Source organism: Notothenia rossii (assembly GCF_949606895.1).
Source record: "Notothenia rossii genome assembly, chromosome: 7".
Lineage (NCBI taxonomy): Eukaryota > Metazoa > Chordata > Actinopteri > Perciformes > Nototheniidae > Notothenia > Notothenia rossii.
In genome coordinates, this window is record NC_136905.1 from 79,262,448 (window position 1) to 79,289,191 (window position 26,744).

Below are 26,744 nucleotides of genomic sequence, written 5' to 3' on the forward strand. Positions count from 1 at the left end.
GGTAGGACATGCAGCTTAATTACACACCCAACGGTAGAGGTATGTGCAAAATAAACCATCTATTCTACTGAACAAGTTTTATAGAGAAGCAATGAACTGAAATAAGCTCTGCACAAGTAGGATGCAGTTATGTAGACTAAAAACACATTGGAGGAGCTAAAAAAACAAGGAAAGACCCTCATATCAAGAAACGTACAACAATAATGCACAGGTTTGCATGGGAAATAAGGTGAAATAACTTAATGATATGGTGTCTTCAAATACAAAGTTGAAAACAGAAACATAAAGTGGCTTAAAATAGCATGTCATCATCAAGTGTTAAGTGTCACAGTTGGTGATCTCAATGTGGCTCTCATACCGGGGGTTGCTTACAATTAAATTACAATTTCTTATTTCCAATAATTTTTTTATATATATTCCACTGGTTGAATCTATGACATATATTGTTTTTATTCTCTGTTTGTGTGTGGGGAGAGTGTGGAATAGCACTGTAAGGGGTGTGACCTAAAAACAGCATACAATATATTCTCTGTCTCTTGATGTGGAACACTTCCGCTACTTTTATTTCAAGGTGAAATGTGTCTCATCACAGAGAATGTGTTCACAAACTGAATGTGCCCCATTCATACTGGGCTCCTCATTTAACTGTCATTTAATCAGAGGCAGAAATGCTGCAGGATGCAGCAATATAATTATTTGTTTAGTTGAATAGTGCATAATAACCTCAATCTGATGAATGCCATGTTTAAATGACCCTCTTCCTTTGTCTCCCTTTTTCACAGTAGGTCTGTATGGTCTGTATTTGACAATAGTCTAACAGGATTAACTCCAAAACAGAAGGTGTATGTCCTCTAGTGGCATGTTCTGGGTATTGCACCTTACAGAATACAGCTGCCTTTTGCCAGATGATTAATGCCAGCATTAATGATGCTGAAATCTCATTTATTCTCAACAATATACATTACTACTGGTGGAATTGCTCTCTGTAACTTTATCTTTTATGTATCTACTCAATTGAATTGCTCCTCAGACCACAATTTACTTATTGTCAATTCTCCATCAAGGGGTTTAATCGTATATTATTCTCATACTTATTTTTTACCATTTCATTTTGTTAATCCTATAATAAATGCATGATTTATTTGAGTATAATTGTGTGTACGTTTCCCCAGAAGGGTGTCCATCTGTGGCTCCATCAGCTGAAATGCCAAAACCACACACATCATTAACCATGTGTGCGCTCATACAGCATGTGTAGCTTACATTTGGCTGATTAGATAAACACTTTTCGGACTTGCTGTAAACAAACAGTTGTTTTATTCAAGATTAAACATTTAGACGACCACAGAATAGATGAACAGGCATTGGTCTAACACAAGGTTGCTTTTTCTGCTGCTGTCCCATAAACCCACAATTAAGCAAAGCTTTAGCTCAACAAATGTACATCTATGTATAAAGATGCATGTATGCATATAGATACGGCTACATACTGTACATACATACATAGACGGTCAGTTAGTCTCCTGTATAAAGATTTTATCCCCGGCACATGATAACATTTGAATGTAAATTGTCACGTTTCTAGTATTTGGGCTGTAAAAACATAATCAGTCAGTTAAAGGAAAATCAGCAATTTTGAAAAATGTAATACAGGCTCCACACATTTTTTCAAGACACCGACAGTAGTCTGCATCTTATGCTTGAGGTGCATTTATTTATAGTTACCATGTGAAATTAATAATAATATTCTAAGTTTTATTACCCCTAGAGTAGAAGGCAGTTTTTCCATTGGGCATCATATGACCAGGAGCAGAGCAAGAAAAACCCCGGTCTAAAAATGGCGACAGACAGACAAGTCCAACCAACTGAACCTGACAAAGGCACAAACAATACACAGATGTAGTTATATCTTCTTTTAAAAATACACACATCATAATACAATATGTCGCCTTGCAGAGGCCATAGGAAAAGAAAAACATGAGACAATATCAGAAAGAAATTGCAAGTTGTACAATTACATTGGAACTGTACATATGAAAAGCATAGACTATATTTCGTCATCCACGCCTGTTGACCTTCCTTTGGAATGTTAGAAGGGATAATTTCTCCGGTGGTAAATGCAGGCAGGACATGAGAGAATGCATCTGGCACTGAAGGTTGCGAAAGACTCAACAAGTGTATTCAGGAGGCAGTAGATTCCCACAATCCCCCTCACCCGTGGTGTGAGTAAGACGTAGGGAAAGAGTTGAAGGTGGATGGAGTGTTAGACAAGACTCAGGATTAGCACCAACTTCAGAGGTTTTTGAATTGCTGTGTCTCCGAGCATAGAAGGTAGGGATGTGTGTGTTTGACGATGAAGGATGGTGATAATGGCAATGGTGTGTGGGTGAATCAAATGTGGATGAGCCTGAGGGGAAGCAGAAGGATTGGTGGTGTAGCATTCCTGACCCGGGACATCAATGGCCTCTGTCTTCCAAAGAAATGAGTAAACTAGAGCCAAAATCTATTTCAATAGGCTTCCAGGGCTTTAAATTGTTATAGTGTAAATGCACCATTAGGCATCCTGCACTGTTTAAAATGGTTAGATTGTCCCCACCCACCCCCGAATCAATATGGCCTATTCCTTATAAAACATTTACTTAATAGCTTTGGGTCCCTTGGCATAAAGTAAAGTCTTTAGATTGAGAATAGTGAATTATAATCGCTCCAATCTTTGTCTTCAAATCTATTAAAGTACTATAGGGCCCGGGTGTGCAGACAGGGGTTAAACTGGGAGCGAGCAGGACAGAAACCAGCAGCCGACCAACAGACAGTGAACTTACAGTATCATCAGAATTTTATTTAAAAGAGACAAAAAGCTTCTTTTTTTTACGGTGAGCTCATTATGGTAGAATCCCAATTTAACCCCTGGATTTACATTCAAGTGAACGTGGAAGCGTATAATTAAGACCTTACAAGTGACAAGACAGTCAAAACAGTTGCAAGGCTTCATGCAGTGCTACCTCATTAGATTTACATTGATTCTACTATTGAGAGAACAAAAGCATTTAAGCTAGTTGTTGCGCAAATGGTTCAGCATGACTTTAGATCATAAGGTATCCATCTTATTCAAAAAATACAAAAGCTGTGATCTTCATGTACATGTGACACATATAGTATATGAGAAGCTAATGCAGTTTGCAATAAGGTCACTGTTCTATTCAGCCGTTTGTCTCTGTGCTGTAGAGTTCTTTTTAAAAGCACACTGCCAATTATATCCACTGTTACTGATAGAAAAAAGACTAAAGATATGAGCACATATGAGTCTATAAAGCACAGACACGTGTTATGATTGTAACGCAAATCTGGGAGTGCTTACAAGCTTACATGCAGTTAATGGTCTGAGATGATATAGAGAACCAAAAACAATAAATACATTGTATAAAACATAATTTCATATCAATATATTAAAATACTATTTAAAATAATATCTTAGACAATATTGCAATATGAAATTGACTGATAAATAGTTGGTAGGCCTACAGAGAAATATATACTGTATATATATATTTAAGTATCTGTGTCCTTCATAGTTTGCTGTTTTGATTTAGATGAGATTCCAGATTTCCCTCAGCGGGTATCAGTACAATCCAGAGAGCTAATACATTTGTCTTTTTTTCCAACAATAATAACAATGAACTTACAGTACACAGTCCCATAATAAAGATATACATACCGAATACAATATAAATGTCAAGACAGAAAAATAGAAAAATATCAATAGAAATCAAAAGTCAAATACATATTGGAGAAAGTATACAGAGTAAAGTGTACTTATGAGTCTTTGTGGTTCTTGTTGTTGTAGCTGGAGCTTGTACTGGCTCTCATTGTTGGTAAATTGGCTGTGTACTTCAGTTATTTGTTTTTTATTCTTCCAGTCCCAACACACACACACACACACACACACACACACACACACACACACACACACACACACACACACACACACACACACACACACACACACACACACACACACACACACACACACACACACACACACACACACACACACACACACACACACACACACACACAACGTTACACCAATCCGCAAACACAGACACATGCAATGGCACAAACGCCACAGGTGCAAGTGTGTACCCATACACACACACACGCACGCACACACGCACCGCACACACGCACGCACGCACACACACACACACACACACACACACACACACACACACACACACACACACATACACAAACACACACACACACACACACACACACACACACACACACACACACACACACACACACACACACACACACACACACACACACTCATTACACACACCCATACACGCACGCACACACTCACACACACAGCTCACATGACCGTGCAGCACTTGCAGGCCTGTTTCTTCTCCTTTCCTTCCTCTCCATCCTCTCCGCCTCCGTTGGCCTTCTCTTTCTCCGCCATGCTGCCATTGGGTGGAGCCTGCTCATCTGAGGCCGCCTCTCCTCCAGCTTTCCCCTCCCCATCCTCGATCACCACAAACTCGGCCTTGACGTTGCCATCCACCCCTTCCATGGCCGCGCGGTTCTCCTGCTCCTCCTCCACGGTTTTGTATCCCATGAACACCAGGGTGACGGGGTTCTCTGCACTAGCTTGGTCAGGACAGGGCCCCAGCAGCGTGGCCTCAATCCCTGTCACCTCCCTCTTGGGGGTCTGACCAGAGCTCTGCACTACTCCATTCTCACCTATAAGGGGCGCCAGAGTACCATTAAAAGGTTAGGAGTGAGAACATATAAAGAGGGTGTCATGCAGGGTAAGTCAGAGAGACAAAAGCAAGAAAGGAAATATTGCTTTAATTACCTCCGGCTGAGAGGAACAATTTAATAGAGAAAATGGAGAGGCCATTATTAGCTCACTTTCTCTTTCCGACACAGGTGTCAAGGCAGCTTTGCCTTGGTTTCCTGATTGTGTGATCATACAGTATGTCGCCATGGGTACTGAACTTACCTCCATTTGCTTTGGCCACACCCTTATTGGCTGGAGGGTCTGTCTCCAGTTCCTCAATCTCTTGCTCCAGCCTGGCTCAGAAACACACACATGTGCAAATACATTAGTGGAATACACAGTGACTATACTGTTTATAGACAAACAACATTTGAGTATATGATCATTTCTACAAATAAATATGGCCACAGCTGATCATGCTTTTCACTGTTTCCTTACACAAACTGACCATCCCTTTTTTTCATAAACAATAGTGTTTACGATTAAAATGTAAAGACATTCTGACTTATATTGCACTTACCTATGCTTGAATTTGGAACAAATAAAGACAGTTATAGTATTTAGTTTATCAAGGTAAAAAAAACTGATGTCTATTCTGTGTTTTCAAATTGATCTAAAACTTATAATGCAACACATAACCCTCACAAAAACGTAATCAGGCATCTGTTAGCGTACTATGGCAGCATTTTAAAACAGATTATCCTCCTCTATCTCTAATGTTGATATAGAGATTTATTCCATTGTTTATACATACAATATCTTGTCCATTCAGGTTACAGTTTTGCTTTCATGTTGAATAAATAAACCACAATCAACATTAGTACCCTGATAACCAAACACATTTGAACCCTTTACATGCTAATAATACAGATTGTTTTAAAGATAGGACATGCAGGGTTGTTCAGATGCTGACCTGAGGATGACCTGCTCCAGGAGTTTAGTCTTCACCTCGTCTTCATGCAGACGCTTCTGAGTCTCCTCCTCCGCCGGAGCTCCATCTAACAACCAGCGCTCCCTCAGTGCCTTCGACTGCAAGAGAACACAATACATGTTACCATGAGAACCAACATAACGAAAAGGTACATCATTTCCTATAATTGCTTTATATGTGGTAAAAAGGAGAGCACGTTCCACTTTAATTTCCCCCTGTTTGATGTCAGTGTATGTCAGCTATAATGAAAAGAGAATAAGCATGGAGGGGGCTTTTGATCATGCTTCTTTCATCAAGAAACAGTTGATTAATTCATTAGCAGAACTTCAATCACCCACAATGCAGCTCACTCTCACCCTTTCAAACTGTAACATACAGTAAGTGTTTATTCTTTCTGAAGAGATTAGGGGTATTTTGATTTAAGACTACAAGCACCTTAGTTTATCTACAGCGAAAATCGACTAGCAAATTGCGTCCAGGACTTCCTGCTGAGTGCTGCCACTCAGTTATTGTGTCACAGTACTTCAAACGCTGCCAAGTTGCTGTTGCCAAGAAGACTGTGGCACCCCGTCAGGGCATTAAAGCTTCTGGCTTTATACGGAAAAATTCTAACTATGATTCCATTGAGCATTGGATTAGAAATCTAGAGATAAACAGTTATAATCTTAATCTGCATTAAAACATTTCATAGAGGTTGATAATGATTACAAAAAGATGTCGATGGGGGAGTTGAGAGCACTGACTGTGTTTAAATGTACTGATTGTTAACTGATTGTCTCATTATAATAATTGCAGATCAAGTTAAGTCTAGGTCAAGATAATGAAATACTCCCGAATGAATTGAAATGAACGACAACATTGGAATTAAACTTTATTATTCTCTTATACTCCACTTCCTTATTTCCTGGTACATGTTTTTGTCCTCCATCAATTTCCAAACAGTGTTGTATTCTTATCTTAACACCCCATCCACATTCCCTCCTGTTGATAAGCTAATATCAAAGCAAATACTTGGCATGCTTTGAGGTAAATATAACAGTGTGTCTTACTCGCAGCTGTTGGAGCGCAGAGAAATCAGACCCTGCCTGTCCATATGGAAAAGTGTTGGAAAAGCTCTTGTTTTCAGGAGTTGGACTGAAAATCTGGACCTGAGCTTGATTTGAATTCCTCTCCAGTGATGCAACAAGAATTTCTACAGAAAAACTCCCCCTGTTTTTTTTTTCTGTTCTTCCCCGACTCGACCACCGCCCCTTCCCCTCTCTCGTAAGCATCTCTATCCTTCATACAGGTCATGAACTATCATGGTTTGTGCATGTTTTATTGACTAAGGTTGTAAATGTCAGCGTGTGTGTTCCTCAATCCCAATCCATGTTTATCTTTTTAAAGTTAAAGGGACTGATGATCTTTTTTACTTTCCCCATTGGGTAATTCAGGTCCAGACATTCAGCTCAGCAGAGCATTACAGCACACACACCCTCACGGTGTAATTCAACACTCTTCATACCCCTGCCCTGCATGGTCTCCTGGGCACTGAATCCAACTCTGCTAACCTCACTCTCTCTCTCTACTCTGTCGCCACACCCTACTACCCCAATGTCTGACATCACTAAGTTAATGTACTCACTCATGCGTAATCACACGTGCACATGCTCTCTCTCTCTCTCTCTCTCTCTCTCTCTCTCTCTCTCTCTCTCTCTCTCTCTCACACACACACACACACACACACACTCAAACTGTCACACACATACACACATACACACACACGTCTGCATGAATAGTTGTAAAGCTGGAGCGGTGACTGAAGTTACGTCTCTCTCCATTGTTCTTTTGAGTAAAAGCTGCTAACGTAGCAGACAAAGGGCGGAACTGTGAGACACACACACACACACACACACACACACACACACACACACACACACACACACACACACACACACACACACACACACACACACACACACACACACACACACACACACAAATGAAATTAGCAGCTGTAAGGAAAATCTTTTTTTATATTCACGTTACATTTTTCCTTCTAGCAAGCAAAATTAATAAACAAAAGTCAGGATAGGGTTAGCTTAGCTTAGCACAAACACTTAAAACAGAAAGAGTACCCTGGCTTTACGTTTGTGTTTTTGCAGTAATAATTTTGTAGAAGAATGTCAATATTAAGTATTGGTACATTTGATTTACAAATGTGCATAACATAGCACGTTATCATTGAGAGGTTTAATTAAAAACACTGCCAGCTACTGCATACATAAGCATATCTACCATGGCTAGTTAATTCAAAACAGAACTCCTGTTAATGTTAAAAACAATGCATTACCTCATCTCACCGTTATCTCTGCACTGTATATATAATCCTGTATTAGTGTGATTTAATGATGGGGCAGGTATTCCCTTGTAAAAATGGAGTGTAAACGGAGACATTTATTGGCTTTTCCACATGAAAGCTGTGTCTGGAAAAGCAATATGCTGTGGTTTGCACAACTGGCCTTGTAATGCTCCTGTACAGCAGGATTACACTTCCCCTTGGTGAATCTATGCATGTGTGTGTGTGTGTGTGTGTGTGTATGTGTGTGTGTGTTTGTGTGTGTGTGTGTGTGTGTGTGTGTGTGTGTGTGTGTGTGTGTGTGTGTGTGTGTGTGTGTGTGTGTGTGTGTGTGTGTGTGTGTGTGTGTGTGATAGAGAGACGAAAGCGGGGTGCGGTGGGTGTAAGGGCCCTTTCCTGTTGGTGGGAGTGGGACAAAAATCTGTTTCCTCTCCCAAAGCCCTCTGCATTGTCCGAGGCTTCATGTGTTCTTTCATGAAGCATCACACACAAAAAAAGAACACACGCATACAGATACACACTTACAAAGGTTTGCTCTGAAAATAGCTAAAAAGTGGGAGCACGCAAGGGCAGTAGACCAGGTCACAGAGATTTTTACAACCAACGCACGCATGTCTTTGTCGGCGTGTACACACTGCAACCTTTGCTCTTATCTGTGACCTGCCGAATTGTCCGTGGCTGAAATAGCTTTGATAGTGCTGACACATGCACGGACAAAGGCCTCAGCTCTGATATAATGAGTGTGTGGCCACATGCACGGAGATTTGAACTTGTTTTTTAGTGAGTGAGTGTGTGTGTGTGTGTGTGTGTGTGTGTGTCTGTATAAAAAGCGTGTGGAGGAGCTGCCGGTGTTATCTGCTGTCCATTCTGAACATTCCGTGACAGCAGTGGTTAGGGAGTATCGCACTATAAGGGGATGACACATTTCAAGGGAATGGCTGACTGTGATTTAGTAATTTGGACGTCTAAACAAAGCAGAAATCACAGAAAACACATAACTGACTGTATTGACTGAATCTTGAGGTCTGGTCAAAGTAAGGGGAGAGGCATTTAGGGGTTTAGATTACGCTCTGAAAGAATGTAATCATAAATACATTCACCTTATCAATGTGAGGGCTCCAGTACATTTCAAACAAAGTGGGATTGGAGTGTTCTCAGCGGGTGTCGAATACAGTGCTGAGGGCATACCAGTGGCAAGTCAAGGAGAGGCTAAGGACTATAGTTACATGATAGTAATGTAAAGCAAAGACAACACGAGCATACGTAATGTTGTAGCTAAGCTAAGAAGAGCCAACTAACTCTGCTTGTAAGAGCCATTTTAATGAAGACCCAAGTTTCCATCAGCTGAAACACGTCGGTTTGCTATCCTGGCTCCAAAATGGTGGAATGAGCTCCCCATTGAAATCAGGACAGCAGAAAGATTACACATCTTCCGGCGCAGACTGAAAACTCATCTCTTTCGACTCCACTTCGAGCGATAAAGCACTTATATACTAATAAAGGGCTGGCTTATCTATAGCCAGTTGAGTAGCACTTGAAATGTTTTGGCTCTATGAAACCTGATGTACTTATATGATTCTGTTTTCTTCAAGTATGTATCTTGTTGGTTGAATGCACTTATTGTAAGTCTCTTTGGATAAAAGCGTCAGCTAAATGCAATGTAATAATGTTTGGGTTCAAGCTGTCACAATTATGTGTTATTTACTGTGTATGCCAAAGAGTGTCGCTGCCCTAATACCATGGACAAAGGTCTTTAAGGTGTGTCATGATTGGGTGTCTGACCCCGGAAGCGGGAGGGTTGTAAGTACCACAAAGATTGTTTGGGAAATGAATGAAACATGAATGGAAATGGACTCTTGTTTTACGATGCACACTGAGACAATATATCGATTGACTTAAGCTGCAACTGGAAACGAGCCTGCAGGTTCTTCACTGAAGCAGCAACACATTCGGTAAATTATCCACACAGTATAGAGCATCAGCCAGGTCATTTCCAGGAGTTAAAACACCACAGAGTAGCTTTAGCATTACACAAAAGCTCCTACACCATTAGTCAATTACTTCTAAACATTAGCAACACCCACCTGTTTGCAGATAATATGTTACATCATTTGTTCAATTACAGTTCTCTCACTTGTACGGTAGGACAAAAAAGGCGTGTGTAAAATGTAAATGCATGTGGAAGTGAGCGTGTGTGTGTGTGTGTGTGTGTGTGTGTGTGTGTGTGTGTGTGTGTGTGTGTGTGTGTGTGTGTGTTTGTGTGTGTGTGTGTGTGTGTGTGTGTGTGTGTGTGTGTGTGTGTGTGTGTGTGTGTGTGTGTGTACCTTGAGATGCTGGAGTTGCCGTCGGTCATCATCCAGCTGTCTCCTTTTGTTTTCTATCTCTGTCTGCCTCTTCCTCTTTTCCTGTTAAAAAACATACACACAAGCATTACAATTACTCTGCAAGTTCTACTAGAGATAATAGGAACATTATGAAACAGATGTCTTCTTTAACACCGCTCTGTGTCCTTAATAGAGCTGAAATGTATTAGGTCTTACTATGAAAGGAGCTCTATAAATACAATAAAAGGTATTATTATCAAACAAATCCAGCCTGTCTTTAATTGTAGTGCTGAGGATTTAATGGAGATCTTTGATGACTGAGTACATATAGTTTCAGTCAATGTAATTACTATTAAGAATCAAGAGAAAGAGAGTGCACAGTTACTGCACTAATGCATTATAGGAACACATTTTATACTCAATATGCCAAGTTAATCCCAGATAATTGTGATGAGAAAAGTGTTGGTATTATAGTGTGTGTAGTGTTTGGACCCTATGTTGTTTTATTAGAGGTGCACTTATCGTAGTTGTAGAGTTGTATATATCTTACAACATGAACTACCTATGGAGGCCATTTTGCCTGACAGATATTTCAAATGTTGGACGTTTCTGTTTAATTCGCTGTAAATGGATTTTGATCTATTGGGTTGTAAAACTACTCACAACAAATCCAATCAAATGCATGTCAGTAACTGTGTTTGCCATCAATTGTAATTTGTATGCAAATATTTATATCCCAATATACATAATTATACTTAGCAGAAACCTGGATATTCTGCTTCTGAAAGTCAAAGAAAGAAGATAAAACAGGACCAGTGGAAAGAGACACGGAGCCGCTGCATTAGGCTTAGATGTCCTCTAATGGGGGAAAGATATTGGATCTAAAAGGTTGAGTCATTAAGACGGGAGGCCGGATCCTGACAAGCCTCAATGATTCGTTGTTTCTATAGCTATGAGAGTGCCCTAACATGTACTGTACTGTGTGTGTGTTTGAGTGCGTGTGTGTACAACTAACTTACAGCAATGGCCTGGAGTTTCTCCTCTTGTGACACCTCAGCCATCCTAAAGAAAAAAAAAAAGAGAGACAGGAAGGGAGAGTAAGTTATAGTCAGATATGAACATCAGAAGTCACATGACACACGGTGACAAACAACGTTCCTTGCATTCCGTTCGGCCATTTACCTTCCAAAGATTTCCCGGTGACTGAGGTTAAATATCTGTCTGCTGGCAATAAATCAGTGTCTCTTTCCTGTCAGGGAGAGTCAGGGAAGGCATGCTAATGTGCTAGCAGGGCGCTGCTGGAGATTCCTGCTCTAATGGGTTCCAGACCCGAGGCTCCAGGATGGAGGATGGACGGAGCAGAGAAGAAGCAGAAGAAGGACTACCACTTTTGCTCAACTGACACTGGACAAAGATAATTGATCTTCTATCAAGATCAATTGTTTTCTGTAGGCAATGGCTTACGTTATCTCTTCCAATTGGAAACTTGATTACTTTTGACTTTTAAAAAAGAGTAAATGTATTTATAATGGGAATCGGCACACCATCTGAGATGACATTCCTCTGTAATAGAAACCCTTTTCTACTTATGTTGTGTAGGAATTCCTATACAGGCGTGTTATTTTAATTTAAACGTTGGGGGGGCGTTAACTGAGGAATGCTTAAGCCATAGTCTCTCTGAAAAGATGTGTGTGTTTTTAATGGTACACTAAAATACATTTTTCCCACTATACATGACATTTTTGACCTGGCAAAAAAAAAAATGATGTTAATGCTGATCCTGAACTACACCGTAGTGCAGAATCTTTTCTTTTGAAACTAAATCTCAAATCGAAATCTGATATAAAAGGCATGTTGAGTTTAAGATGACTGTATACCTAGAATATTACAAAGTGAATCTCCTTAGGTTTTTGCCTTGTTTCTCAGACATGTTTGAAGAAATTAGCTTGGACTCATAGAAACGTGATAATGAATATAATTGCAGTCCCAATTATGATATTAAGAGTTTATATTTAAGACAAATTAATAGTTTCTGGTTTTATGGCTCTATCTGAATGTATGTATTACCAGTAAAGCAATATTTTACTTTCAAGCATGGTTGAGATTGTCTTGGCCAATTGATAAAGTTAATTCAGGTGTGCAAATTGCTCATATCCAGTTATAAGGGATGACATGGCATCTTTGCGTTAATATAACTATTGTGCCAGACTAACAGACCTCTGTGAACTTTACAGTGTGGCCCAACATGTGTACAGCACTATAGCAAAGCAGCAGTGTGCCTTTTTCTATCCCAAACTGAAACTGTATCACAACACAAATGGAATTCCGATTTCTCTGCACTGGTCCAAACCAAACTCTTACAAAACAAGCATGACACAACCACTCTAGATAACTCCCCGCCCACTCCTCTCCAAAGCCAGTAAAATGTGTTGAAACTGTTTGATCATGTCAATTCTCCTGTTGTGTGGCCAGGACACCCACTGGTTCTGTGAGTTAGCTTGCATCATTTCCCAACTGAATAAGCTTAGATTGTGAACGTATCAACAGAGAAAACCATCACAATCTTGGCCATGATGTAGGGTTGATGTGATTGCTACGCTTTTTATTTCCCACACAAAGGCATGTAATGAAACAACACTGGCTTCTCTCAAATGATAAAGAAGCATACATTTTCCGTCCTGCTTGTAAGTGAACTATCCAATCACAGAAGCTGCAGGACTCACAAAACCTCAGGGGAACATTCTCTAAAATCCCATCACACACTTCGGGCAGCACACACAAACAAATACCACACTGCTCTTTGCTCCTTAACCAAACCACATTGCCATCACATGGAGACCCTTTGGATAAAAAGTAAAACCTCGATCATCTGATCAACCTCACATAAACACATATTCTACTGTCTGGAAGCTTTCGTTAAAAATATTCGCCTTTTCCACTGAGCCAGCACAAACAGGAAGTCTGAAGAAACATCTTGAAATGCACTGAGGAAAATGAGGATGAATAAGGGAGGCCAGCACTGTCAAGTTCATTAATAAATAATTAAATAAGGATCCAGTACATTATGTTTTTCAGACTTCCAGCCAGGTACAGTTTTAGTCTTAATCTCCTTCTCTTCCCTTCCCAGCCCTCAGGTTACAGTGGGAGCGGGGCAGATAGCTGACTGAGCATCTGGATCAGTTCATCAGTGGTATCAAGGAGGCCTGGAAGCACCGGCTGACCATCCTGACCCGAGAGAGGTCATAAGCATCTGCAGAGATTGGCCCGAACCCTATGGGCCGAACACACCGACTGGGTAGAAGGAAACAGTTTGGGGACGCGAGACGAAGACGGATCAAAACATGTTTTTCTACTAATGTTAATGACGTCTGTTTTTTTTTCATTTAATCATTTATTTGAATAGGGACAATGCACATTAATGAACACTTAAGACAAATAATGCTTCAAGTGTAAATATGCCGGATTTTAAGCTTTGAGCTAATTTCCATCCGTAGTCCCTGACATACAACATATAAAAACATGACATTTATAAACATAGCAAACAATAAATACATGATATGCAAAAAGAGCAAGAGCAGCACATACAAGTATTTACCACCTGGCAGTACAATGTAGCAGCAACGACATAAAGTGCAAGAGATGACACAAGAGCTACATAAAGTGCAAGAGGAGATACCCCTGTATTAAAGTGCATTTAGCGGTGATTACACATCTGTTTGTTTCTTAACCATTCTTTGAGTTGACCTTTAAAGATATTGAGAGTGGGACAATCCCGTATCTCAGTTGGGAGGCTATTCCACAATGAGCCGTTTTTTATAAAAAAAACACATACTTTTAAAAGACTTAAAATTGTCAAAACTCAAGAAATTGTGTCTATCAAGGATGGTACAGTGGTGATATGAATAAGGCTTTCTGTCAAACACCTTGATAGCTCTCTTGTACAGCTGTTCTATTGGTTTCAGGTTTGTGGCACAAGCATACGAACAGTTTGTCAAACAGTATTCAATGTGGGATAGAATCGTACAGTGGAGGTATGACTTTGCAGCATTGACAGTTAAGAAGGGTCTGATTTGTTTAAAATGTTGCAAGTTGAATTGAATGGTATTGGATACTTTCTTGATATGTTTCTTAAAATTCAAGTTCGAGTCCAGTATGACTCCAAGATACTTGAACTGGGAGACTAGTTCCATTTCTGCTCCGTTTAAAAACACATTGGATCCTTCGATTTTGACTGGTTGTTTACTGAACATCATGCATACTGTTTTGTTTACGTTTAATTGTAAGCAAATGTTGTTCAGCCAGTGTTGAACCTTGTCCAATGAATTTGAGAGACAAGATGAGATTATTTCTGTATTTTCCCCGTGTATAAAGATGATCGCATCATCGGCATACATTTGCACATTCAATTCAGGACATACATTAGTTACATACATCAGGCGAGTAAATGCATTCCACTTTGTCCCTCCGACTACATCTGCGTAATTAATTTACTCAAAAGTTTACCGTAATGAGGTTTGTGGGGGAGAAATACATCGCCATAGTAGTCTTGAAATGTTTGCTCACAATTATTATGAACTCATGTATCCCAGTGTAGTATTACAAATATGTATGTCCTAGTATTGTAAACTGAGAAGTACGTAGACCTGACACAAAATAAATATCACATTGAACAGTACTTTTTAAAATATATGTTAAATTATCATGTATCAGACGTGTTATTTGTATGTTAATAAAACATAAACCAGATGTCTCACAACGTAAACAGGCAATAAATTGCATATTGAAATACTTATTAAGAAACACTTCTCAAATTCACTATTGTTTACTGTAAGTATGTCTTGACATATATATGGGATCTTCTCTTGAACAAAATAGTTTGAAACCATCAAAAAGTTGGTCAAAAAACTAACATTGCAAAAAAGGGTAAGTAGACCTTGAGTTTAGACTATGTTGCCAAACAGAAAGTGATGTTTAAATAAGGTATTATCTGCTCCAAAAATAAAAACAACACTGAAAACAATCAATGCTCAACAACTGTAGAAACCTGAACATTTTATCATAACTATCCAGTTCATCAGGAGTTAACAGCAGATGTCCATTGGATCAACTCAAGGTTGTGCTCATATTTCAAACCTGAATTGTAATGCTAACCCTGCCCCTCTAACCTCTAGGCTACATCTGTGATAGCTTTTTAAGATGTATCGGAAACAAATATGTCCACCTTGTAGGAACATGGTGGGGCTACATCCTTCTGGCTCTCTCATAAATTATGGACGAACAAGAAGAAAGCAGAGTAGGCACAAAGACAAGCATCTCGGCAGCATGGTAGGAAGAGTAATTACATTTATGGGCGTGAACAGAAGACATCCAGGGACGCTCACAGACTGGCCAGCAGAAACATATTGAGACAGATAAATATGAAAGATTATAAACAAGACAGGACTGAGCGACAAAGCTTTATCCAGCAGTGTACATACAAACAACTAAAAGTAGGGATGTTTTGCCAATATATCAAAGCAGGTGAAGTCAGGGAAACTAATGACCAGCTATTCCCTGTTGAGTGCACTGCTGCTGTAGCATTTCCAGGAACACATTAACTGCCTGCATAGAGCACCAGCATCCTCTTCTAATAGCATCATGGTCCTCTGGCACCAGCAGTCTCCTTACTCTCTATCTGGGCTGAAACGCCCCAAAAGTGATTGTCTAATATATCTAATATAATGCCCATGGAGCTTAATGGTAATCCTGTTGAGCATCTTTGTTTAGGGATATCATGACGAGCCAGCCAGGATTTCTTTCCAAGATTTTCATTCAATTTAATAGGCAGAATGTACCAAAGGCAAATCATCACACTGTCATCTTCAATAGGCGCTTTCACACTGCAGTACTTTTCCCACAAAGGTTCATGAAAACTTAGTTCATCAGAACTCTTTAGTTCTGATGAACTAAGTACAGATCGCATTCACAACGGAATAAATCCCTGGGGGTGGATTAGGCAAATGAAATGAAGCCGCTGACGTCACTTCTTCTTCTTCTGCTTTGGGTTTACTGGCAGGCCGCAAACAACTTCACGCCGTATACTGCTACCTGGAGTCCCCGGCTGGAAGTCCCCGGAGTTGGGGACTGGCTTCAGTAGAAGCTGCTGGGACTCCCAGCAGCTTCTACTGAAGCCTTCCGAGTAAATCTCCAGAACGCCGACACCTCCTCATCTCCACCGCTCCCATGTTTTATTTTGTGTTGCCATAAATTAGTCTCTCTGCGTTTCTGCGCTGGGCTAATGCTAAAGCTAATAATGCTAATGCTAGGATAATAAAATGACGGCTTCACAAAACTTTTTTTGAGTTTTACGGGGCGTGGTTTGCAATCCGCCCAGCCAATCAGAAATAGGAACCTTTTTCTCCCACGAAAGTCCCTGCTCTCTAGCAGGGACTGAAAAGGGGGTAAAAAGGTTCTCATGAACTAATTTTAGTTCCGGCTCTTTTTGGTGTGAACGCAACATTTCGGAACTATATCGGAACTAAAGTGGGAAAAGTACTGCGGTGTGAACGCGGCTAATTGTATTCAACTATTGCCCTTGCAGTAAAACATCACTTTTGAACGTTTAAAGGATTGTTTTTGGAGGAACTCAATTTGTTACAGGCAATTGCACTAAAATGTTCTGAAAAGTCGGTTAAGAGATGTTGTATGAATTATTTACGCTACACAGTCTGGGAGTAAAGAGGTCAGCAAGTACACGCAGTACTGATCTGTACATGAGACAAGTCCCAATGTGTACAGTAGCTCTGAGAAAGCCAGGGGCCATCCGTGCATGTGTTGTGTCCATCTCTCGGTAGTAGTAGCAGCAGATTACAGCAGGCCTGATCACCACTAATCTTGGATTACTTTAAACAAACACATCAACAACCTGGAATTAGGCTGATCCTGCCTCCCAAGTCCAGATCTTTTTCAAAGCTTGTTTTCATAGCATCTGTTCTTAATTATAGTAAACACCTCAATGCACACTGTCAGAATTGACCTAACACCAACCAAAGTGCAACCATATGGGACGGAAAAGGATGACATCAACAAAAAGAGAACATATATAGGAAGTCATTTATATTAAAGCATGTTATTAAGTTGTTAAAGAATAAGTATATTATATATTTTAGCCATTGTCAACAGATCACATGACTAAAAGTGACAATAACTTGATCCTAATAGCATGTATCGTCCATGTATTTTCTGCCTAATAGGACATTTTTCTGTAGAGATAACCTCCATTTCGTCCAAAAACCATTCAAAACACATCAACAAATGTATTCCCTCATCACAATGAACTTGGGCATTGTAGTTTATTTATAAATAACACCATCCCGTTCCCTTCAAAAACACAATAAAGCACCAAATTCGTCACTGAAAATAGATCCCATGATATCTACAACTCCTGATTGATGGAGTTCACAAAAGAACTACAGAGCCCAGATGTTTAAGAACATTATTTTTATTTTTAAGGAGAAAATAAACTTTAAATTGCCAAACTGTATTTTCCGCTTATCTAAACAATGAGGGACAACCTCCTAAATTGCTGCACCAAATACACGAGGTCTCTCGTTTACTAATAAAATAATAAAGAGTGAAATAGAAACAATAAAAAGAAACACAGAAACAGTTTCATACTATTCATATCACATTACAAATGGCCAAAAATAACTTGAAAATAGCCTCTAATGGTCCCGGTTATACTGATGTGAGGATTTTGACAACCTATACTTACAGAGCCCTTTCTGCCATGTAAAAAGGAAATGTGTTCACTCAGGTGTTAATTCACAACAGCAAAAACCTTTTCGACTGATATTGCCATAATGAAGCTTCCCAGCACACACACAAGCAGGCTTACGTGAACCAAATTCTGTGAAGAAATCAGATGGAATTGAGTAAATATAGGTCAAGCACAAATACTAATTAAATCCTAATATTTAAAATGTGGAAAGATCCCAAAGACGAACAACATAGAAATACCTGGCTTTTATTGAATGGAAATCACGTAGAGAACACACATAAATGCATTCACACAAAAAAACACTGTCTGGTACAAAAATGGTTCGTCTTCAGGAAGAATGATGACTGTGAAAATGGCGCTTGAGCTTAATGACCCAGGCCCTGCATTAGAGAACTGAAGAGAGTCTGGAGGAGGAAACTAATCTCAAATCCCTTTCACACTCACTGAGCTAGAGTGGCACTTATTTCTCCTTCTCTTTACTCCCCACTTCCACGGCTTCCTTCCTTCAGGCCAGAAGAGCAAAGGGACAACAATACTCCTCCTTGCCTTTTTGCCCCTGCCATACACACACTCACACACATACAAATGTCCCTGGCCATCACACACATACAAACGGGTCCTCCATCACCACACACGCAGCTCTGCACCCTTCTATCCGAGGCACAAATTCTGCCAAATGTAAACAGAGCGGTGCCAACAAAAACACTCAGGAAGTCCGCTGAGGTCACTTGTTAGTGTTTCAGGGGTCAGAGGGTAAAGCCCCGCTCCCCCCCAGAGGTCGCCCATAAATAACAGCTCTATCAGTACAAGGCAGAGTGACACACTGTGAAACATCCATGGTGAGAAGACAAATGAGGAGCCACACACAGACACAGACACATGGGGCGACGGTCAGTTCTGATGTCTTACTTTGCCCAGTTTCAACAAGATACAACAAGCTGAAGCACTGTGATTTTAAATCTGTGTATCAAACATATTTTTTAGTAAGACAACACAAGTTAACAAAGATAAAAGCTTAAAAAAAAAAATCGCCCATATTGGTTTTCTGCTGATTTGCAACAGACAGAATATGGACACTGAGACATCTTGATTACATGTCATTTGTTAGACTCTTTTATCCAAAGTGATTACATACATTGAGTACTGTGGACAATCCCCACAGGAGCAATTTGGGGTGAAGTGTCTTGCCCAGGGACACAACGACAAGCTGACTGCAGTGGGACTCGAACTTGCTATCCCCTGATTTGAACTCCATCACACTATCAACTGAGCCACAGCCTCCCATAATAATGAGTTCCAGCTGTGGCTCCAAGATAACCCATACAACACCTACAGTAAATATTTTTGACAAGACACTCCCTGTTTGGTATATGCAGTAAAATGTGTTTCAAACTCCATGCACCCATGTTGGTACACAACCTATACTTGTTGTTACCCTAACTCTAAAAGAATATAGTCCAAGCCAACATAAGATTTTGTCAGACAATCCATGTCAGTGATGCGTTTTACATAAAATGTCAAGAAATCTTAAAAGCATACATAATAGCCCTGATTTGTACATACAAAAGATAGCTGAGATCTTCAAATCCTGCCCACTTCATCACCTCTGCACACCCAAACCCAACCACTGCTTAAAGTGATGTTGTTCGGCCACTCAATAGGGAGTATTCTGCCTTATCAGACCTGACAAAAACATCTGCACCATTACTCACATGCCTTCCAGAAACCTCTTTCTTGTTCTCCCTCTCGTCCCTCTGACACACGCCCTGTTTCTTTTCTCCCTGAATTCGTTCTCATCCCCTCGCCTCATGTACACATTTCTTGACTTGACCACACTCTTTTTTTACTTTAATTACTTCAACAAATATTACATGTACACTGCAAATCTGCTGAGTTTTTGTGTTTTCTTTTGTATACATCCAGGGAATGCCCGCTGAGCTCTTGTGACACTTTATTGATTGCAGTGTTTTGATTGCCGCCGCTGCATGGAGGACAGAACACAGGTTCAGCTTGTAATCTGTAGGAACATAGCCTGTTCGATGTCACAGATAGGTATGTGCCTGATTGTATAAAAGCTTTGGGTTTGGTTTACTGCTCAGAAAACAGGGTGAAGCGACAGCCATAACTGAGAGTGATATAAAGGCCTTTTGGCTCCCCAACAGTTTTGATTTACAAGCTTCATATTTATAGAGGGGAATAGGCAAAGTCACTGGATTGGCAACAGCATGGAGAACTGGTTAGATACAGAAGTAAGCACAAAACGAGAAGTCATCCAAACTTAAAAGATAACGAGCATGGTTACATATTCGGTTGTATATAAAGAACATCATAAAGTTGCTAAAAGAGAACAAACAAAAGGCTGAGATTATAGATACGGATGATTTCCCAGGAGAGCTCAACAATTTAGAATCATGAGATATAAAGGGCTTGGATGTGCTCAAGAAAAAGGGTCAATCTCCAATGATGCTTCTCACGACACAGCTACACAATAAAGCAACTTGGTGTAACGGCTCACAAATAACAGCAAGCCTTAACCCAAAAGCACGGCACACACGCAGGTGGAAATAAAAGTTAACTTTTAATTGAATCAAAGATGGGAATGGGTGAAAACCTTCAAGGCAGGCAAACTCGTCGAACTGGGTGTGGCGAGAATCATCTCTAAACCGATCAGGACGGCATAAAAAAAGATTTAAAAAAAGTTGGACTTTTATCAATGCCTCGTGGGGAAATTGTTTGCATTGCATTTGACCCATCCCAGTGTTAGGAGCAGTGTACTGCCATTTTGGGAGCAGTGTAGGGAACGGTGCCTTGATCAGGGACACCTCGGTAGCACTTGGTCTTGCCGGGACTTGAACTGGTGACCTTCCATTTGCCAAGCCAACTCCCTATCGACTTCGCCACCAGCACCCATAATATGTAAAATTATGGGTGGATCGAAACTAGACAATCTGGCTAAATGTGGGTGGATATGCAAGACTTAGGAAGGAAATTGGGAACAGGTGAGCAATTGGATTGGGAAGGTCAGGTGATGGGAGTGGCAGGGAAAGGGCTGGGTGGTGGAGTGAAGTCACTGAGACAGGTGGGACGTTTTGATGGCATGTGGTGGACAAGTGGAGCAAAGTCAGTGAAATGACCCTGGGATGGGAACATGTTGCTAAGAGGAGTTTCATAAGGGCAGAATAAGCAAAACAAACTGAAGCAACATTGTGACAATGTGTCCCTTGTATGAGTTCTCTCACATGATTTAATTCAAGAGTATGTATAGGCATGGCAATACAAATTCTTGAATGAGTACCGAATGTCCCGACAGCACATTAAAAATCAATCAGCTGATGGTGGTTTTAAATGTTGGCCTTTTCCTTAGTCTGCATTTTTCCACAAACAATGCACTGAGCTGCTGACAGCATTTACTTTCAATTCTATAGTGGAGTGTCTCCTCTGTGGTCAATCAGCATACTCTATATATCCGGATATAGGAAGTCTATATGGCCTTGCATTATTGGAGCTGCCTCTCAATGTTAACAGAGGAACCATTAGGCCAAATGGAAGCCTTCCCTTATGGCAAGATCCCAGTCCCACTTAAGGCCCTCGAGAAACTTAGGAATTGTTTATGCAAAGTATGTGAGTCCAATATCCCCCTGTCCAATCTCTTCTGGGATAATAAAAAATACTATGCTTCATTTATGAGGGCACAAGACCTATTCATTCTGTTCCTTGCCCGTAAACCAGATGTGAGTGTGTGTGAGTGTGTGTGTGAGTGTGTTTCAAGTTCATCTACAGTGCAGTTATCAATAGTGCTTTTGATATAATCTTTGCAACAACACTGATGATCGTCATATGAGAAGATGTGCGTGTGTTTCAGGAGGGGAGCAGCACACACGCACGCACACACACACACACACACACACACACACACACACACACACACACACACACACACACACACACACACACACACACACACACACACACACACACACACACACACACACACACACACACACACACACACACACACACACACACACACACACACATTAAAATACACACACCGCTGAGCTTTTTCCTCTGAGATTAAAATGACTTGGAGGCTAAAAATGACAGTTTATAAGAAGAAAGACTATCTGCTGGGAAGAGAGAGACAAAAAACAAATCCTCCCTTGCCTTATCTGTCATGACAAAGCAGCAAGGAGAGGGGCTAGTAATGAGAGATAGTGTGAAGAAAAAGTGACTATCCAAGAGTAAAAGAGGAGGCACAGATTCATAGAAAGACAAGAACAAGTGTGAGGCTGAAAGGGCAAGTGGAATGCATCACATAATCAAAACTATCTCACATGTTTACGATCCGCCCAGATGTTTCTACTCCTTATCAGTGCGCCTGCTGAGTAAGCTTTCACTTCCACTTCCTCTCTGTCCCTACAACACCATATTTCCATAACACAGTCACTATAATGGCTTCTCTAGAGCATGACATTCATTTTCCTCGCCAACTATACTGATGTGATTTTATAACCACTTCAAAAATGGTCTCTTAATGACAGCACGGTCATTAAGGATGATTAGCAATATCTATCACTCTAGGGTTACTCGCCCAGGGCTGGATGACGCCTTTTTCTTGATCCAACAAGCTCTTCCACTTCCACAAATGCAAGGAAATTGCAGTTCTCCATTAGCGGCGGTAGTGCTCAGTTAAAAGCAAAATCACTTATGGTTACCTTTAACTTCCCGGAATTAAACATTCACCTGCAGTGTTGGCAGTGAGAACAAGCTGTAAACACAACACTGACAGACTTTCAACTTCTACTGTAAGTTGATATGATGATGAATTTGTTTTCAAACTGTTGCTTTTTTAAACATCCAGCAAATATGGAGCCCCATTGGCCTTAAGGAAATGGGTTTCTGACCTGATTCCACAATTCTGTATTCTTTTATTTCCGTTTTGGTCCGCACCAACTCCTAAAGGGAAAATACTTGAGTCTAAGCCACTATGTTCACCAGCTATTCACTAACTTTGTCTGTTTTGCCGTTTGGGGATGGGCCTATGGGAGTTTCTCCCCTTTGAGACTATACCATAACAGAAAAGTTGAGTGCTGGAAAAATCTCAACAGTATAGGCTGAAAGTGAAATGCTCTGTTGAGCCGAGGGGAACTGCAGAGTTGGGAGCTAATGATCTATGAGTTGTCAATACAAGGTACTTAGTAGTAATTAGATCCATTGTTACTGTAAAAGCATTGATTAAAGCCACAATGAGGTCTGGCTACAAGTAAGTGTGACCTACTGTGAGGAAGAATGGGGTTGTTTTAGCATTAGATAGCGACACAACTGCAGTGTCATAAGAAAGGCCTTTAAACTGTCTTTATCAGGGGAGATAGTGAGTGTGCTCTTTTTGGCAACAGTTTCACACTTACACTCCAAGGAGCGGCTCAATGTGACCAGTTTTCTCCTGCTCACTGAGAACTATGTCGGGTAGAGCTCTAAAGGGCAACTTTGACTGTAGTTGGTTGGTAGAACAGCGTGTGACTTGTTCATGTTTTCATTTTCGACTGACAGTCCAAGGATGAATGACCTTCCGATTACCAACCCATTCCCCCAATCTAAATTGGTGAAAGCAGATCCATCCCAGTGTCCAGCCTGCGAGGTCAGGAGACAGCCATCAACACACCTAAACATGCCATCCATCTTTTTTTCTGGTCCCCGGCAAACACACAAAGACATATAGGCACACAAAACCCGACACTCAAAAACGTGGCTGTCCAGAGTCATAATGCTGCATGAGGATTGGGTGTACAAGACAAGGGGCTGTCAGTTCGACTGCCAGTCGCTGACACAACACAGAGCAGCAGACCGGATATAGACACACACCGCAGGGCTGAGGCCGATAAAACATGCCTCGCTCATACAATAAAAATAACAAACACACAACATTGCTATTCAATCTAGTTGGTTGGCCGTGCACCAATGTAGTCTTTATCGGTGTTAAATTAAATATTTCATTGTGATTCTTAATTGTATGACGAGTATTTTTCATTTGATGATTTAATTTTTGGATCAGAGGTCTGAATTGTAGTGTTTTTAAGGAGACGTTTTCCAAATGTTGGACAGTGAAGACTAATAAGTGGAGGTTTTGATCCGTAGAAAGCTGACATTTCTATAACTGATTCCTGAAAAGGGTGCTATAAAGTGTTTTGTTAAGGGTCCTAAAATAAACATATAGTTGTGCCTGCGAGACAGTAAATAAACAGGCAACAGAGAGCCCAACAAGTTGCCAGTGCTGAACACCTTTTGATCTGATCATCACACCAAAACATAACAAATCATTACTCGCACTTTTCTTGACCTTGCTAAAACATGCCTTTAGGACTTGAGATGACTTGCTTCAGGAAAAGCTGTATCAGGTGTGACTGTAGCTATCAAGATGAATACTACGAAGAGTCCATGTCCTGTTTAAACTTCGAAGACAAACAAATTATCTCAGAAATGCAATGGGTGTGTGTGTTATGTTAACAAACAATGCTATCATCTTGAAATGTGTGGTCTTGTCAACAACGATCCACAACAGTGACGTATGTAGGGCAGAAACCCAGCTGAGAAACAATAGACACAAACCCAAACAAAAACACACTCTTTGTCCGGTGTCACCTGCTGTGATCAAACATGATTACAAAAACAGAGTTACGCCAAGGAGTTGGTCCAGCTGATATTGTTCTATTCAGAGACTGGAATAGAAACAGAAAGCCTACGTGATAAGAGCCAGACTTCATCACTAGTGGCAACCTGAGCTGAAATCCATATGAGCTGAGCCATTTAGGGATGCACAGACCCATTCTCTGCTCTCATAAAACCCCGCTGCCTCCCTGATCCACTGCACAGTGTAAATTCCAGACAGGAGTATGTCATGGCCAAGGATTTTTCAGCTCATGCGCGCCATGTTGGAGCAGACTGCTCACATCACAACACAGCAGAGAATATGTTACCCTGGAACTGTCCTCCCCTCCACAGCCAGCAGCCTGACAGCATCCCTTCACCATGCAGTGATAGCAGAGCAGTGGAAATACACCGTCGAGATAAAAACATCCTGAAGCACTCTCCTCTCCAAACAGATCGATGTTACATAATGTATCATCAAAAGCATTCCGCGTAAACATATCGCCCCGTTACACCTGTCGTCCGGCTGTATCATGGCTTCAAAGTAGTACAGTATATAGCGGGCCTCTGATATTACCATAACGCCTGTTGACATGACATGTTCGTGCAGCTCTTTCCCCCCCTATTTTTCACCACCAAAACAGCGCGTGATTTGATTGTAAGCTTTTCTAATTTGCATGTCCATTTGGAGGATGCTGCGCCTCTTGTGAGTTGTAACCGTAAATATTAATGTGTTTACAGTAAAGGATTTCATAATATCGCCCTTATTTTTGTATTGTGTCCTTGTCCCTGAGCCTCTCAGTCATCTCCGCAGCCCGAGTTAAAAGGATGCTGCCGGGCTGGAAGCTTAAATATTGCGCCGTTGCACAACCAGCCGCTGGATAAAGCACCAAAAGCAGGTCACCCTCATGGAAACACACACACTGTACAGTACATCACGACTTACTCAGATGCAGATGCCTTCCCGCCACGGACGTCTTCCAAACAGGGGCTCTTCTTGTTTATTTCTGAGCGTCAATTCGGAGTACTCTACCACCCCTTCCTCTCCTCCTCCTCCTCCTCCTTCTCCGCCTCCTCTTCTTCTTCTTCTGGTTGGCACCCCTCCTGTTATTGCCAAGGTGATGCCGTGGGCAGCCTGAGCGCGCAGTCCGACAATAATAAGAGCCCAATGGCTTCCTCTCGAGCGAAAAAGACGCACGACGGACCTGGCTGTGCCCTCAGTGGAAATCTCAGGGGCGGCGGGGCGTCGTCTGAAGCAGGTTGTAGTCTAGTTAGTGCATGTGTGTGAGAGAGAGAGAGTGATATGTGAAGTGGAGTGGGAGAGAAAGGGGGGAAAGGATACGCCTCCCTGCCTTGTGGAGATAAAGGGGGCCCAGAGTGTGCGCGTTGACTGATATATTGGTCCCAGCCTTATCATATGACGTCCAAGGAACCGGGCTGTCTGCTTCAGGGCTGCAGAAGAGAAGAAATGTTCTTTCAGACCCTAATTGGGATCAAATCCAGTCCTCCTGCCAGAGGGGAAAAGGACAATTCGTTCAGTGTTTCTGCCCCACTTCTCCATCTAGTGGCGGAGTGGCTCAATGTCAAGACCTCTGAAGATGTGGTGCCATTATTTTTACACAAATAACCTCAGGCTCTGAATGGATCACAGGCTGAAGCAGTGATTTTTCAGTTAGAGTCTTTATTCCCTGCAGAAGTATACAAAATGAATCACAGCACCAACATAAATGATTTTACTATCGCCTATTATTGTCCCACCCAAATGATTCTGTCACATCTGGATCTTCAGATAAACCATAATATGTTGCACCTGCCCCCAGACCCCAGCAGGGGGTGCTCGTGTTCTAGACATGTCCCATCGTATTATTTAAATCTGCTTATGCATAAGTGATGGTTAAACTAAGAAGTCGTTTTTTTTTAACATCCACGAGGATTTTCTTTTCATGTTAACAAAG

The 26,744-nt window shown here is 41.0% G+C and overlaps 1 protein-coding gene across 1 annotated transcript; it reads right to left on the reverse strand.

Moving 5' to 3' along the window:
• Positions 1-1,294: 1,294 nt before the first annotated feature.
• On the reverse strand, positions 1,295-26,250 carry palm1b (paralemmin 1b). Its single transcript, XM_079692030.1, has 6 exons — positions 25,736-26,250; positions 11,405-11,447; positions 10,386-10,466; positions 5,706-5,821; positions 5,015-5,085; positions 1,295-4,752 (listed from the first exon to the last, which is right to left on the reverse strand). The coding sequence occupies exons 2-6, from the start codon at positions 11,444-11,446 to the stop codon at positions 4,379-4,381; spliced, it is 684 nt and encodes a 227-aa protein (XP_079548156.1). The 5' UTR covers position 11,447; positions 25,736-26,250; the 3' UTR covers positions 1,295-4,378.
• Positions 26,251-26,744: the final 494 nt, after the last annotated feature.